This window comes from Microcaecilia unicolor, chromosome 8 (genome assembly GCF_901765095.1).
Source record: "Microcaecilia unicolor chromosome 8, aMicUni1.1, whole genome shotgun sequence".
In the NCBI taxonomy this organism is placed as follows: domain Eukaryota; kingdom Metazoa; phylum Chordata; class Amphibia; order Gymnophiona; family Siphonopidae; genus Microcaecilia; species Microcaecilia unicolor.
This window is the reverse complement of record NC_044038.1, coordinates 179,748,389-179,761,117: the sequence shown is the minus strand read 5'-3', so window position 1 is coordinate 179,761,117 and position 12,729 is coordinate 179,748,389. Positions and strand designations below refer to the sequence as shown.

Sequence of the window (12,729 nt, the reverse complement as noted above, 5' to 3'; positions counted from 1 at the left end):
GTTCTTTAAAACTTTTTACCTCCTGGTCCGCTGGCAACAGTGAAGTGCAGCAGGCATGGCGCTTCAGACTGTCTTCGCTTTTGCCACTGAGAGAGAGAGAGGGAGGGAGGGAGAGAGGCTCACACACACTTTCTATCTCACACACACACTCTCTCAAACATACACACTCTGAGGAAAACCTTGCTAGCGCTCGTTTCATTTGTGTCAGAAACGGGCCTTTTTTACTAGTTGCCATATAATTTCATTGAGTGTCTCCTGGTCTTTGTACTTCTTGAAAGAATGAAAAATCAATTCACTTTTGTCCGTTCCACACCACTCAAGATTTTGTAGACCTCAATCATATGTCTTCTAGCTGTCTCTTTTCCCAGCTGAAGAGACCTAACCTGTTTAGCCTTTCCTTATATTAGAGGAGCTTCATCCCCTTTATCATTTTAGTCGCTCTTCTTTGAACCCTTTCTAATTCCGCTATATCTTTTTTGAGATTTAACAATCCAGTAGATCTGAAAACAGAAGATGTATTTCTCATAGCTCATTTCCAGGGATAAGCAATGGTTCATCTAAGTTTACCTAATAACCTTGTAGACTTTTCCTCCAAGAACTTGTCCAAACTTCTTTTGAATTCAACTAGGTTAAGTCATCTTGACCACATCCTCTAGCAACAGACTCCACAGCTTAATTAAGTGTGGAAACAAATTCTGAAGCTAACAAAACCTTCTATGATTTATTTTTTTGTTAGCTTCATGCAACATCCTCTTGTTTTTATGTTGTTTTGAAAAGTTAAACAACCATTCCCTATTTCCATCACATTCATGATTTTATAACGTATCATAACCCTTCTAAATTGTCTAATATTCTATTTGCTTTTTTAGCAGTCACGACACACTAGGCAGAAAATTTCAATGTGTTGCCCACAATGACTCTAAGCTCTTTTCTTTGATGACGACTCAGAAGCCAGCATTTTGTTCCTGTAGTTGGGATCATTTTCCCTATGTGCATCACTTTGCACTTGTCCACATTAAATTTCACCTGTTATTCCATTTCTTAGTCTCAAGATTCTTCTGCAAATCTCTTGCAAACCTCTGCTGTTTTTTGTATCATCCATAAATTTGATCTCCTCACCCATCACTCCTATCCTCAGATCATTTATGAATATGTTATACAGCACAGATTCCAGAACAGACCCTTCGGACACTCCATTAATGACCATTTTCTATGTGGATAACTAACCAGTTAGCCCAACCCTGTTTCCTACCCTTTAGCCAGGTTGAAGTCTACAAAAAAGCATAGCCTCCTATCCAATGACTAATTTCCTAAGGGAATTTGTGAAAATATTCCTGAAAATCTGTATCAACAGGCTCACCATTATCCACTTGTATGTTTACTCCTTCAAAAAAATCTAGTACATTGATGAGGTAAGACTCGTCTTTGTTGAATGTATTGCTGCCTTATTCCAATTAAACCGTGTCTTATCTGTATGGTCAGCAATTTTGTTGGTTTTTTTTTTTTGTATAGAGTGAATCATTGTGTCCTTCATCAACACCAGTATCACTACTGTATATCACCCTGGAGCCATTTTGAATGATGGTGACAGATTACTAGTAACAGGTTAGAAATTTCATGTTTGACTTCTTTGTAGACTGTGGGAGGACAGGAAGGATGTCTGTGTCTCTCTCATTTTTAGGGGTCTTAAACTAAAGCTTAGCTCGAGTTATCTGCAGTAGGGCCCATTTTATTCCTATGGGCCCTGCTGCAGATAACTCAAGCTAAGCTTTAGTAAAAGACCCCCTAAGTGACTAGTACAAACCTAGCCTGTTCTACAGTCTTAGTTTCCAAAAGAATTTTCACTAATTTGCATATAGGGAGAAGGTTTTTAGACAGTGCACAATATGGTCATTACAGATGGCAAAAATTATGTCAGGCTGAGGCTTTCTAAGCCACAAATTTGATATAAAATAACCTTTTCCAATTAAGGAAACCATAGTAAAATTTATTTCAGATCTCTCTGAAAAACACAACTAATAACTGGGGACCAGTGCTATTTAACATATTTATATGTTCTTAAATCGTAAGTGAACTGTGAGAAATTGCAGAAGGACCTTAGGAAACAACTGGGCGTCTAAATGGCAGATGAAATTTAATGTGGACAAATGCAAAGTGATGCACATTGGAAAGAATAATCCGAATCATAGCTACTAGATGCTAGGAGTCACCACCCAAGAAAAAGATCTAGGTGTCATTCTGGAGAATACACTGAAATCTTCTGCTTAGTGAGTAGCAGTGGACAAATATACAAACAGAATGTTGGGACTATTAGAAAAGGGATAGAAAATACGACAAAGAATATTATTATGCCTCTGCATTACTTCATGGTGTAACCTCCCCATTAGTACTGTATACAATTATGGTCATCGTACCTCAAAAAAATTATAGCAGCATCAGAAAAGGTTCAAAGAAGGGTGACAAAAACGATTAAGTAGATAGAACTCTTCTAATATGAGGAAATTTTTTAAGAAGTTAGGGCTCTTCAGCTTGGAGAAGAGATGGTTCAAGGGGGATATGATAGAGGTCTACAAAATCCTAAGTGAAATAGAATAGGTAGACATGAATTGACTGTCTACTCTTTCAAAAAGTATAAAGACAAGGGGACACACCATGAAGCTGCATGATAATACTTTTGAAACAAACGGGAGAAAATATTTCTTCAGTCAATGAACAGTTAAGCTCTGCAACTCCATTGCAGGATAATATGGTAAAGCAGTTAATGTATTTGGGTTTTAAAAAAAGGTTTGGACAAGTTCTGGCAGGAAAAGTCAACTGCTCTTAAAGGTTGACATGGGGAAAGCCACTACTTTTCTCTGAGGTCAATAGCATGGAATCTTGCTACTCTTTGGGATTCTACCAGGTACCTGTGACCTGAATTGGCCACTGTTGGAAGCTGGGCTAGACGGACCATTGGTCTGACCCAGTATGGCTATTCTTATGTTCTTTTGAGAGTATAGGTGACCTCACTAAACTAAGTCACGGAGAGTGCTCTTTCACCACTCCGCATCTAAAACTCCTTTGTTAACTTGTCTGTCTACATGTCAAATGGACTAACAGAGAACCACACGGCAATTCCACTCTGTCACTACTACCATCATTAGCCCTAATTCCGAGTCTAAAAATGGTCATCTTTTTATTTGAGCAACATGCAATATGTCTGAATTCTGCTTTTATCTTCTCCTCCTACCAATAGATTTCAAAGTAGTATACATAAAAGATAATTCTAGAAATGGCACACAGTTATGGGTACCTTGCATGCACACGAGGTGCCTACACAGACGTTTATGTATACTACTGCACTACATACTATTCTGCAAAGTAGTGTATAAATGCCTTAGGACGCATCTGTAAAGGGGCTTGAACATGGGTATGTTTACCCTCAACATGTGCATCTTATAGGATACTATCAGATGGGCACATTGAGTGGCGCCTGTAGCTGTGCCCACTTACACCTGCCACTGACTTGGCATTAACAAACACATCTTCCTTTTGGGCTCACTGGTGCAGGTTTTCACTAGTATTCCGTAATATACTCTAATAAGGAGGTGCCACTTTACAGAACTGCCCCTTGGATACTACATGAAGGTACTCAGCAAATATTGGAAAGAAAGTACTCAAATACTCTCTTCCCCCCCCCCCCCCATATCTCCTTAATTCAAACATAAATCATGTATACTGTGGGGAAGGGGAATACTTGCTTTGTATAAAAAATACTTTTAGTTAAATGTTTAGATTAAATAGCTATAAGCAACGTAGACTCTGGTAAAAACAATTTATAAAGGAAAAGTTTAACATTCTCTCTCAAACATCTCAGTGTTAAGACTAAATTTTTGGAAATCAATTGCTTCCACCCCCTTATTTTTTCTAAAGCTTTTACAAATTTTAGGAAGAAAAACAACTCCATATTGAGGGAAACAGACATCTCTGTTGTATGTTATGTGCGTAGGGGTAGAAGGAAGGAGAGAAATGACTTCATTACCCTGCTGTGATTTTCTTTTAGACTTAATAGGGTCTTATTTGTAAAAGCTGCTTCTCCCATGTATAAACAGTGATTCAATTCCATTATCAGACCCTATCCAGGAAGTCTATTCCACTCCACAGGGGCCCAAGGCAAAAAGGAATAAGCTCCATACTTTGGATTAGTGTAAAGAGACAATTTTAAAATTCATGTTTCAAAATGCTTCAGAATACGAATTAGCAAATGGGAGAGGCAAAATGTAACCAGTAGCCAACAGGTTTTCTGACTTGAAGAACAACTAACATTTCTAAATTATGTAATTGATAAACAGCTTGATAGTTTTAGGGTAACTGGCAAAACAGACCTGTGTATTTATTCAGACATTCAACACTAAAAGTTAAGTCTTCAGAGATAAATCTACTCTAAGGGGGTAATTTTACAAGCTTCCCCGTCCCTGCAGATAAACCTTTTTTTTTTAACCTAAGAAAAGGAGTTTTGCTAAAGGAGTGGCCTAGTGGTTAGGGTGGTGGACTTTGGTCCTGGGGAACTGAGGAACTGAGTTTGATTCCTGGCACAGGCAGCTCCTTGTGACTCTGGGCAAGTCACTTAACCCTCCATTGCCTGCCGCATTGAGCCTGCCATGAGTGGGAAAGTGCGGGGTACAAATGTAACAAAATAAATAAATAAATAAAATCACCCCATGGATTATGTGCGTATCAAGCAAACACGGCGTGGTTTGTCCCTATTTTCACATGATCCGAGGGTAGGTGTGGCAGGGGGAGGGGTTTGGACAGAGCATGGGCAGGGTCACAAAATACGTACATATTTATAAAATATGCTGGTATATTTACACTAATTCTAGAGCAGGTGTAAATGCACACAGGGTGTTTTCTCTGGTGCCTGTGTTCATTATCCAAAACAGACACCTACTTGAACTTCCTACCTAGATCAACTGTTGTAAATTTGCACTCTTAGAAGGTAATTTCACAAGCGGCTGATATGTTCATAAGTTAAAAAGCAGCTTTTTGCACACAGAATATTGTGTTACTGCTCCTTAAAAGGCATTTCTGTGTGACTAATGGTTAGCGCAGTGGGTTCAGAATCTGGGGAACTGGGTTCAGTTCCCATTGTGGCCCCTTGTGATCCTGACCAAGTCACGTAACCCTCCATTGCTCCAGGAACAAAAGCCTAGTTTGGGAGCCCACTAGGGACAGAGAAAGTACCTACATATAATAAACGTAAACCACTTTGGTTGTACCATAGAAGGGCTATATATCAAATCCGTGACCCTTTACCCTTTTACCAAATGTGCTTGTCACAAGAGTTTATTAGCAGTGGTACGTGTTACTGCAAACATACTTTTGTTTAAAACCATAACCATTTCTCGATATATCAGGCTTGAGACATGCGAAAGAATGCAAGACACACCATGACGCAAACCAGTCCTGAGAACTCAATAGTGCTCCGCTGTTATGCCTGGGGAAATATTTGTCAAGAAGGCAAGCAATCTGCCTTTCCCCACTCACAAAACATCTTTATGGGCTTTCTTCACAAGATTTTGGCAAAGATACAGAACAGGTGATATATTTTTGAAAACAAGAATAGTGATCAATTCCTGTGCAAAGTACTGTAAAAAAAAATAATCAAACAAGCATTCAATACAACAGCCCCCTCCTCACTCTCACTATGAAACATTAAGGGCTCAGAGACCACTCAGCATGCCTGCAGAACTTAAAAATAAAACTTAATCATGCAATTTATTTATGATCTGCTTTTCTAATAAGATGCTCAAGGCAGTGAACAAAGTAAAAAATGAAAATTACAGCAATCAAAATACTAAAATATTATAAAACAAGCAGCTAGAAATTGAAATTAAATAAATGGTTATATTTTAATTGTCAAAGGTACCTTTAGAACACATTAATCTCTGATGAGATAAGTCCAATTTCACCCATTTGTACAATTCAAAGTGCTTTGCAAAAGAGGTTTATTTTTAAAGAGGACGTCTAAAAGTCAGATAACCATTTACATGATGGACCTCCTTTGGGATGAAATTCCCAAGGAAGGTGCCACTCATCAGGAAAGTTGTTGCTGGCTCCTAATCAGTCTCAGTTCTTTTATCGAAGGAATACTACACAGTGCAAGTAGGGCACATCTTAAAGCATGAACTGGGCCGTGCCAACGAAGATAATCTTACAAGATATGAAGTGCCTGTACTACATTAACAGAGACCAACACAGCTCTAACTTGTGCTCTGTTTCTATATCCAAAATTGAGCATTCAACTAATCCATTTAAACCTTTTTATTGTGAGACGGTGATAGATTCAGGAGTAATTTAAGAAAATATTTCTTTATAAATGGATACTTGGAACAGCTTCCCTGCAGAGGTATTTGAATTCAAGAACATATGGGACAAGCAGAGATCATCTCTGACAGAGAGAAAGAAATGTAGAGTTTAGTTGATATGGATGTGCAGACTGGAGAGGCCGTATGGTCTTTATCTGCCTTCATGAACATAACATAAACGTTGCCATACTGGGACAGACCAAAGGTCCACCAAGCCCAGTATCCTGTTTCCAACAGTAACCAATGAAGGTCACAAGTACCTGGCAAAATCCCAGAACAATGAAACAGATTGATACATATTATACATAAAGCGAGAGCTCTCCTGTAATAAGGAAATACTTTATCATGAAAATGTATCTCAGTCGTCAGATTATAAAATGTTAGTTCAAAAACGTCTGGTAACAAAATTAGACATTCATCCTCCCACAGTTCATCATGGCCAAGAACAGAGACCGTTAAGAACATTCCGATTAGGAGAACTTTAAATACAAGACATCCTGCTAAATAAGACCAGAGACCAAATGCATTCCATTGTAAGAACATCTATCCAGTTGGTTCCTGCCTATGAAAGCAATTCTTGTTACAAGAACTCAACCGCACAAAACAACCGCACAAAACCATTTTACACAACTCCACTATGTCCCTACAAAAGGGAATTTAAAGTGTAAGGGCAATTTTTGACCCGATACTGAAGAAATTCTTGTAAAAATTCTATCAGGCAAATATTGCTGATCATTATACAGCCTCATCCGCTGCTCTGAAAACCAGAAAGTCTCAACTGGACATTCTTGGGTATGGTGCTTTCAACCCAGGGCTTCAAGCACTATCACTAAACACGTAATGAATATGCATGATATACATCTGAATATCTGAATGTACCTGAGATCATGAAAACCCAGCTAGCTGTGGGGTCAATACGGCAGATTTGGGAAGCCCTATAGCAGGTGATTTTGAAAGGACTCTGCACCGTTTTACACATGTGAAAGAAAAAAAAAATTACATATGTAAATCACCATATATTTTTAAGTAGCTATTTTCGAAATATTCATGGTGTGAACAGATTTGAAAGGGATGTGTTCTGAGCAGACCTTTGAAGCATGTGTGCATTTCCTAAAACTTTAAATAGGAAAAAAAAACAACAACAAAAAAACGGGGATTTGGAGCTTGGCTTCTTAACAGTGGCCAGGATGAGCGGTTTTGCAAAAATCCTGTATTTCCACGATTACGTTTACATGTACAAAGCCCCAAGTGCTGCTGTTCGCTGCTATTTTTCTATTTTTTATTAACAGCTGTTCATGCAGTGCGCACAACGAAATACACGTATTTTTCCCACGGTCTTCGGTGGGTTATTTTTTTTTAAACACACACTGCACACTAGGAAAGTTCTGTCCTAAATGTGGCTTACAGTGTCCAGACATAAGTGAAAAGTAAAACCCCGGAAAGATGGTCCGATCCTAAAACCCTCCATCCGAACGCTAATCTCTGCATGTGTGAAACTGTCAAGAGTCAGCCGCGATGTTATTAGAGGACTGAAATCTGCAAAACTATTACGCGAAAAGCAGTTAAGATACCGATCCCGTGAAAGGGGGCCAAATGCAGCCTTTGTCCCACCTGAGCAGGGAGCAAGGGAGGTGCGTGTGCCCCCCTCCCGGGAATCCTGGCTCCGCAGCACAAGGGGCACCGGCGGCTCCCGAACCCGCTTACCTGGCAGCGTCTTGTGCGCCGTGTTCCCCATGGCTCTGAAGGTGCCGCTGGTCCATTTACCGAGACAGGCGGACACGGAGCGCCGGAGTGCGCGCCGGACTCCCGGGCTACACTGAAGAAGCGCGGCCGCCTCGCGCCCCGCCCCGCCCCTGTCTCTGGGCTCAGTCCCGCCCTCGCGCCTCCCTGCAGCACGCGGCGGGCTCCGGAGAGGGAGGGCTGTGGCGCGCGCGCGTGCCTGCGTTCGGCTCGTTCGGCTCTTTAGTGGTCGCTGCTTGCGGGTAGCCGAAGTGCCCTGGGCAGTGGCACACAAGTGACCGAAGTGCCCTGGGCAGCCTGCGTGCTGCTGATTGGGCATCGCAACAAAAGGGACTGGCATCAAATTAACCCCTGTGATCGTCCGACACAACAAAAACCTCTACCGATCTCCCTTATTCTAAAGGGGAAAATGGTAGATCGCTTAGAAATGACATGTGCTGCACGTACATAATGCACATCTGGCCTAAGTTTAGACTTCTGGACAAGACAAGTGCACCAGTCCTGCGCCAGGGGCGTAGCTAGCTGGGGCCATGGGGGCATGGGCCCCACAGATTTAGCCCTGGCCCCCCTCTACTTTCAACCCCGCCGCCACCGCCAGCTACCTTTGCTGGCGGGGGTCCCCAACCCCTGCCAGCCAAAGTCTTCTTCAGCGCCAGTCTCTGGCGCGTTCACTGATCTGTTTCTGTGAGTCCTGACGTCCTACATGCATGTCCTGTATGTAGCCCCGTGCAGGACGTGCATGCAGGACATCAGGAGTCAGGACTGACAGAAACAGGTCAGCGAACGCGCCAGAGACCAGTGCTGAAGAAGACTTCGGCTGGCAGGGGTTGGGGACCCCAAGTCATCAGGACTGACAGAAACAGATCAGCGAACGCACCGGACACTGGCGATGAAGACTTCTACTGGCAGGGGTTGGGGACCCCTGCCAGCAAAGGTACCTGGCGGCGGCGGAAGGTCGATGGGGGAGGGTCGGCAGCCGGGGGAGGTGGGCTAAAATGTGCCCCCCCCACCTTGGGCTCTGGACCCCCTCCTGCCAGGGTCTGGCTATCCCCCCCCCCCCCAAAAAAAAAGGTTTTCCTTGGAAAAGGAAAAAAAAATCTTTTTTTTTAATCTACGAGTCCAGAACAGCAATTACCGTTCACACGTGTTTCCCTAATTCAAGATCTCTATGGAAACCCAAGCTTTTCCCTCATCCAGAACAAAGTAATGTGGTTCATCTGGAAAGATACCTCAATTCTATATTGGAAAAGATCGATCAGGCTTTCTTTACCCCAAAAGCTGATTAGAGCATCATCTACCTCAGACCACAAGAAGAAAGTCCTTGTCCTAGAATGTCACTCTTTGGATGCCTCTGTGGCAAATGGATGGGAGAAGGGGGAAGAGGGAAAACAGAAACAGGTGGTGAAGGACAGCTGTAGCAGGCTAACCACAATATGCCCTGTAAATCTCCTGCTCCTGATTAGTCCTGTCAGTGGTGTAAACTCAGGGAGGATGAGCTACCCTGCCAGTCACTGATTAGGAGGTGCCTCCTTGACTCTTTTTGGAGCTTCCAGAGGAGTGTAGGGAAGCTGGAGAGGCCATAGTAAAGTAAAGGCAGGTGCCAGGCAGACTTCTACAGTCTGTGTCCTGAAAATGGCAAAAGGCAGAATATGATCAAGCATGCATGTTTGATATCACATTCATATCATGTGCTATGAGCGAGGGTGCCGTGTATCTCAGTGGATGAAACTAGGGAGTAAAATGTTGTTGGTTAACAAATTATGTATTGGGTATGGGTCATGCATTTATATATACCACCTTTCTGTGACACAACCTTAAATGATTTTTTTTGTTACATTTGTACCCCGTGCTTTTCTACTCATGGCAGGCTCAATGCGGCTTACATGGGGCAATGGAAGGTTAAGTGACTTGCCCAGAGTCACAAGGAGCTGCTTGTGCCTGAAGTGGGAATCAAACTCAGTTCCTCAGGACCAAAGTCCACCACCCTAACCACTAGGCCACTCCTCCACCTACATAACTGTTGCCACACTGGGACAAATCAAAGGTCCATCAAGCCCAGCATCCTGTTTCCAACAGTGGCCAATCCAGGTCACAAATACCTGGCAAGATCCCGAAAAAGTTCAATACATTTTATGCTGCTTAACCCAAAAATAAGCAATGGATTTTCCCCAAGTCCATTTAATAATGGTCTGTGGACTTTTCCTTTAGGAAGCCGTCCAAACCTTTTTTAAACCCCGCTAAGCTAACCACCTTTACCAGATTCTCTGGCAATGAATTCCAGAGTTTAATTATACGTTGCGTGAAGAAACATTTTCTCCAATTTGTTTTAAATTTACCACTTTGTAGCTTCATCGCATGCCCCCTAGTCCTAGTATTTTTGGAAAGAGTAAACAAATGATTCACATCTACCCATTCCATTCCACTCCACTCCACTTATTATTTTATAGACCTCTATCATATTTTCTCTGATCCTAGTGGGCTCACAGTCTGTTTCTGTACTAGGGGCAATGAAGGACTGTGTGAATTACAAGTGCACTAACCATCAGCCCTACTCCTCCACTCCATACTGAATGTGACTATGCTGCAGCCATAATAATAAGCCTTGTTGGGCAGACTGGATGGACTGTGCATGTCTTTATCTACCATCATTTACTATGTTCCTCTGTCACAGCCTGAGAAAGTTGCCTTCTCTTTGATGGCTACCTAGGTCATCAGCTGTGAAGGCTGCTATCCCTACATGGCTAGGCTTAACCAGTGGCGTTCCTTGCCTGGATGGCACCCTGGACGGAGCGCCGATGCGCCCCCCCCCGGGTGCAGCGCCCCCCCCACTAAATTACACCTTCCCCCCCTCTGGCGAAATGACACCCCCCCAGGTGCACGCCGCTGGGGGGAGGGTGCCGCGGCGCGCGCCTGCTCCGAGTTCGCTAAACTTCTTTGCTCATTCGCTACAGCTCCCTCTACCCCGGAACAGGAAGTAACCTGTTCCGGGGCAGAGGGAACTGCAGCGAACGAGCAAAGAAGTTTAGCGAACTCGGAGCAGGTGCGCGCCGCGGCACCCCCCAGCGGCGTGCACCCAGGGCGGACCGCCCCCCGCCCCCCCTTGGTACGCCACTGGGCTTAACCCATGTTACAAGTTTGAAGAAGTGAATAAGGTTCAAGGAAATCTATGGCTGGGTGATCAGCCTGAAGGATTTAGGAATAGAGTTCAGGGCTCAGGAAAGGAGTGTCCAGGTCTCTAAAAAGAGAGTGGTAGAAGAGACCTGTCTTCCAGGTACATTCCCTGCCTCCTAAGCTAGGTATTCCTTATGCGGAGAAAATAAGGAGTAGAGTAAAAAAAAAAGCTACACCTTGAACAGTATTTCAGAAAGGTTGTGCAAACTGGCACGTCTCAAACTGCACTAGTATTTAGAACAGGATCTGCACATGTCGACCTGTGCTAAAAAAATCGAGAAATGGACCCATTTTACAATAACAATGTGTAAAATATCAACGGGTCCAATTTGGCAGGTAAATGGTTGTTAGCCATTTTAGAAACATCCTAGTGGTTAGTGCAGTGGACTTTGATCCTGGGGAACTGAGTTCGATTCCCACTGCAGCTCTTTGTGACTCTGGGCAAGTCACTTAACCCTCCATTGCCCCTGGTACAAAATAAGTACCTGAATATATGTAAACCGCTTTGAATGTAGTTGCAAAAACCTCAGAAAGGCGGTATATCAAGTCCCATTTCCCTTTCCCTTCACTTTTCCCAAAGCTGTCACACAGCTCAGTATTCCTTGCCAGTTGTGCTCTCAGGAGGGGGGGGGGGGGGGGACATCAACCACGGGGGGATTAAAGGGGTGACTTCCCCTAATTCTTGTAGTGGAACATTGCTCAACAGAGCACATTTCTGAAACCCAGACATTCTGGGTAGTGGATGTAGAACCCAGCTTCGATCTTTTTGGACAAAGACCTGCAATTCCCTTCTAAAATGGGGAACACGGATTTTTTAGGCTTCCCCTGGTTCCACCCAAAACACACCAGACCTTGTCATATGCATGTTTTTCAGTTCCAGATGTGTAAAATCAGGATTTTGAGAAGAAATGGCTGAGGGGAGACATGATAGAGGTAAAAATCCACAATTCCAGGAATAACATGTATAGAATGTTTGTACGTTTGGGAAGCTTGCCAAGTGCCCTTGGCCTGGATTGGCCACTGTCGTGGATAGGATGCTGGGCTCGATGGACCCTTGGTCTTTTCCCAGTGTGGCATTACTTATGTACTTATATAAAATAATGAGTGGAGTGGAACAGGTGGATGTGAAGCGTCTGTTCACGCTTTCCAAAAATACTAGGACTAGGGGGCATGCGATGAAACTACAGTGTAGTAAATTTAAAACAAATAGGAGAAAATATTTCTTCACCCAACGCGTAATTAAACTCTGGAATTCGTTGCCGTAGAACGTAGTGAAGGCGGGTAGCTTGGCAGAGTTTAAAAAGGGGTTGGACGGTTTCCTAAAGGACAAGTCCATAGTCCGCTACTAAATGGGCTTGGGAAAAATCCACAATTTCGGGAATAACATATAAAATGTTTGTACATTTGGGTAGCTTGCCAGGTGCCCTTGACCTGGATTGGCTGCTATCAGGGACAGGATGCTGGGCTCGAT

At 43.1% G+C, this 12,729-nt stretch overlaps 1 protein-coding gene across 1 annotated transcript in view; it reads right to left on the bottom strand.

Moving 5' to 3' along the window:
• The window catches only part of NEURL1B (neuralized E3 ubiquitin protein ligase 1B), a 66,980-nt gene extending 58,828 nt beyond the window's left edge, over nucleotides 1–8,152 (bottom strand). Inside the window, exon 1 of the mRNA XM_030212452.1 lies at nucleotides 8,052–8,152. Within this exon, the coding sequence (XP_030068312.1) occupies nucleotides 8,052–8,082 (31 nt within the window). The 5' untranslated portion in view covers nucleotides 8,083–8,152. The remainder of the gene's footprint in view (nucleotides 1–8,051) is intronic.
• Between the last annotated feature and the right edge of the window lie 4,577 nt (nucleotides 8,153–12,729).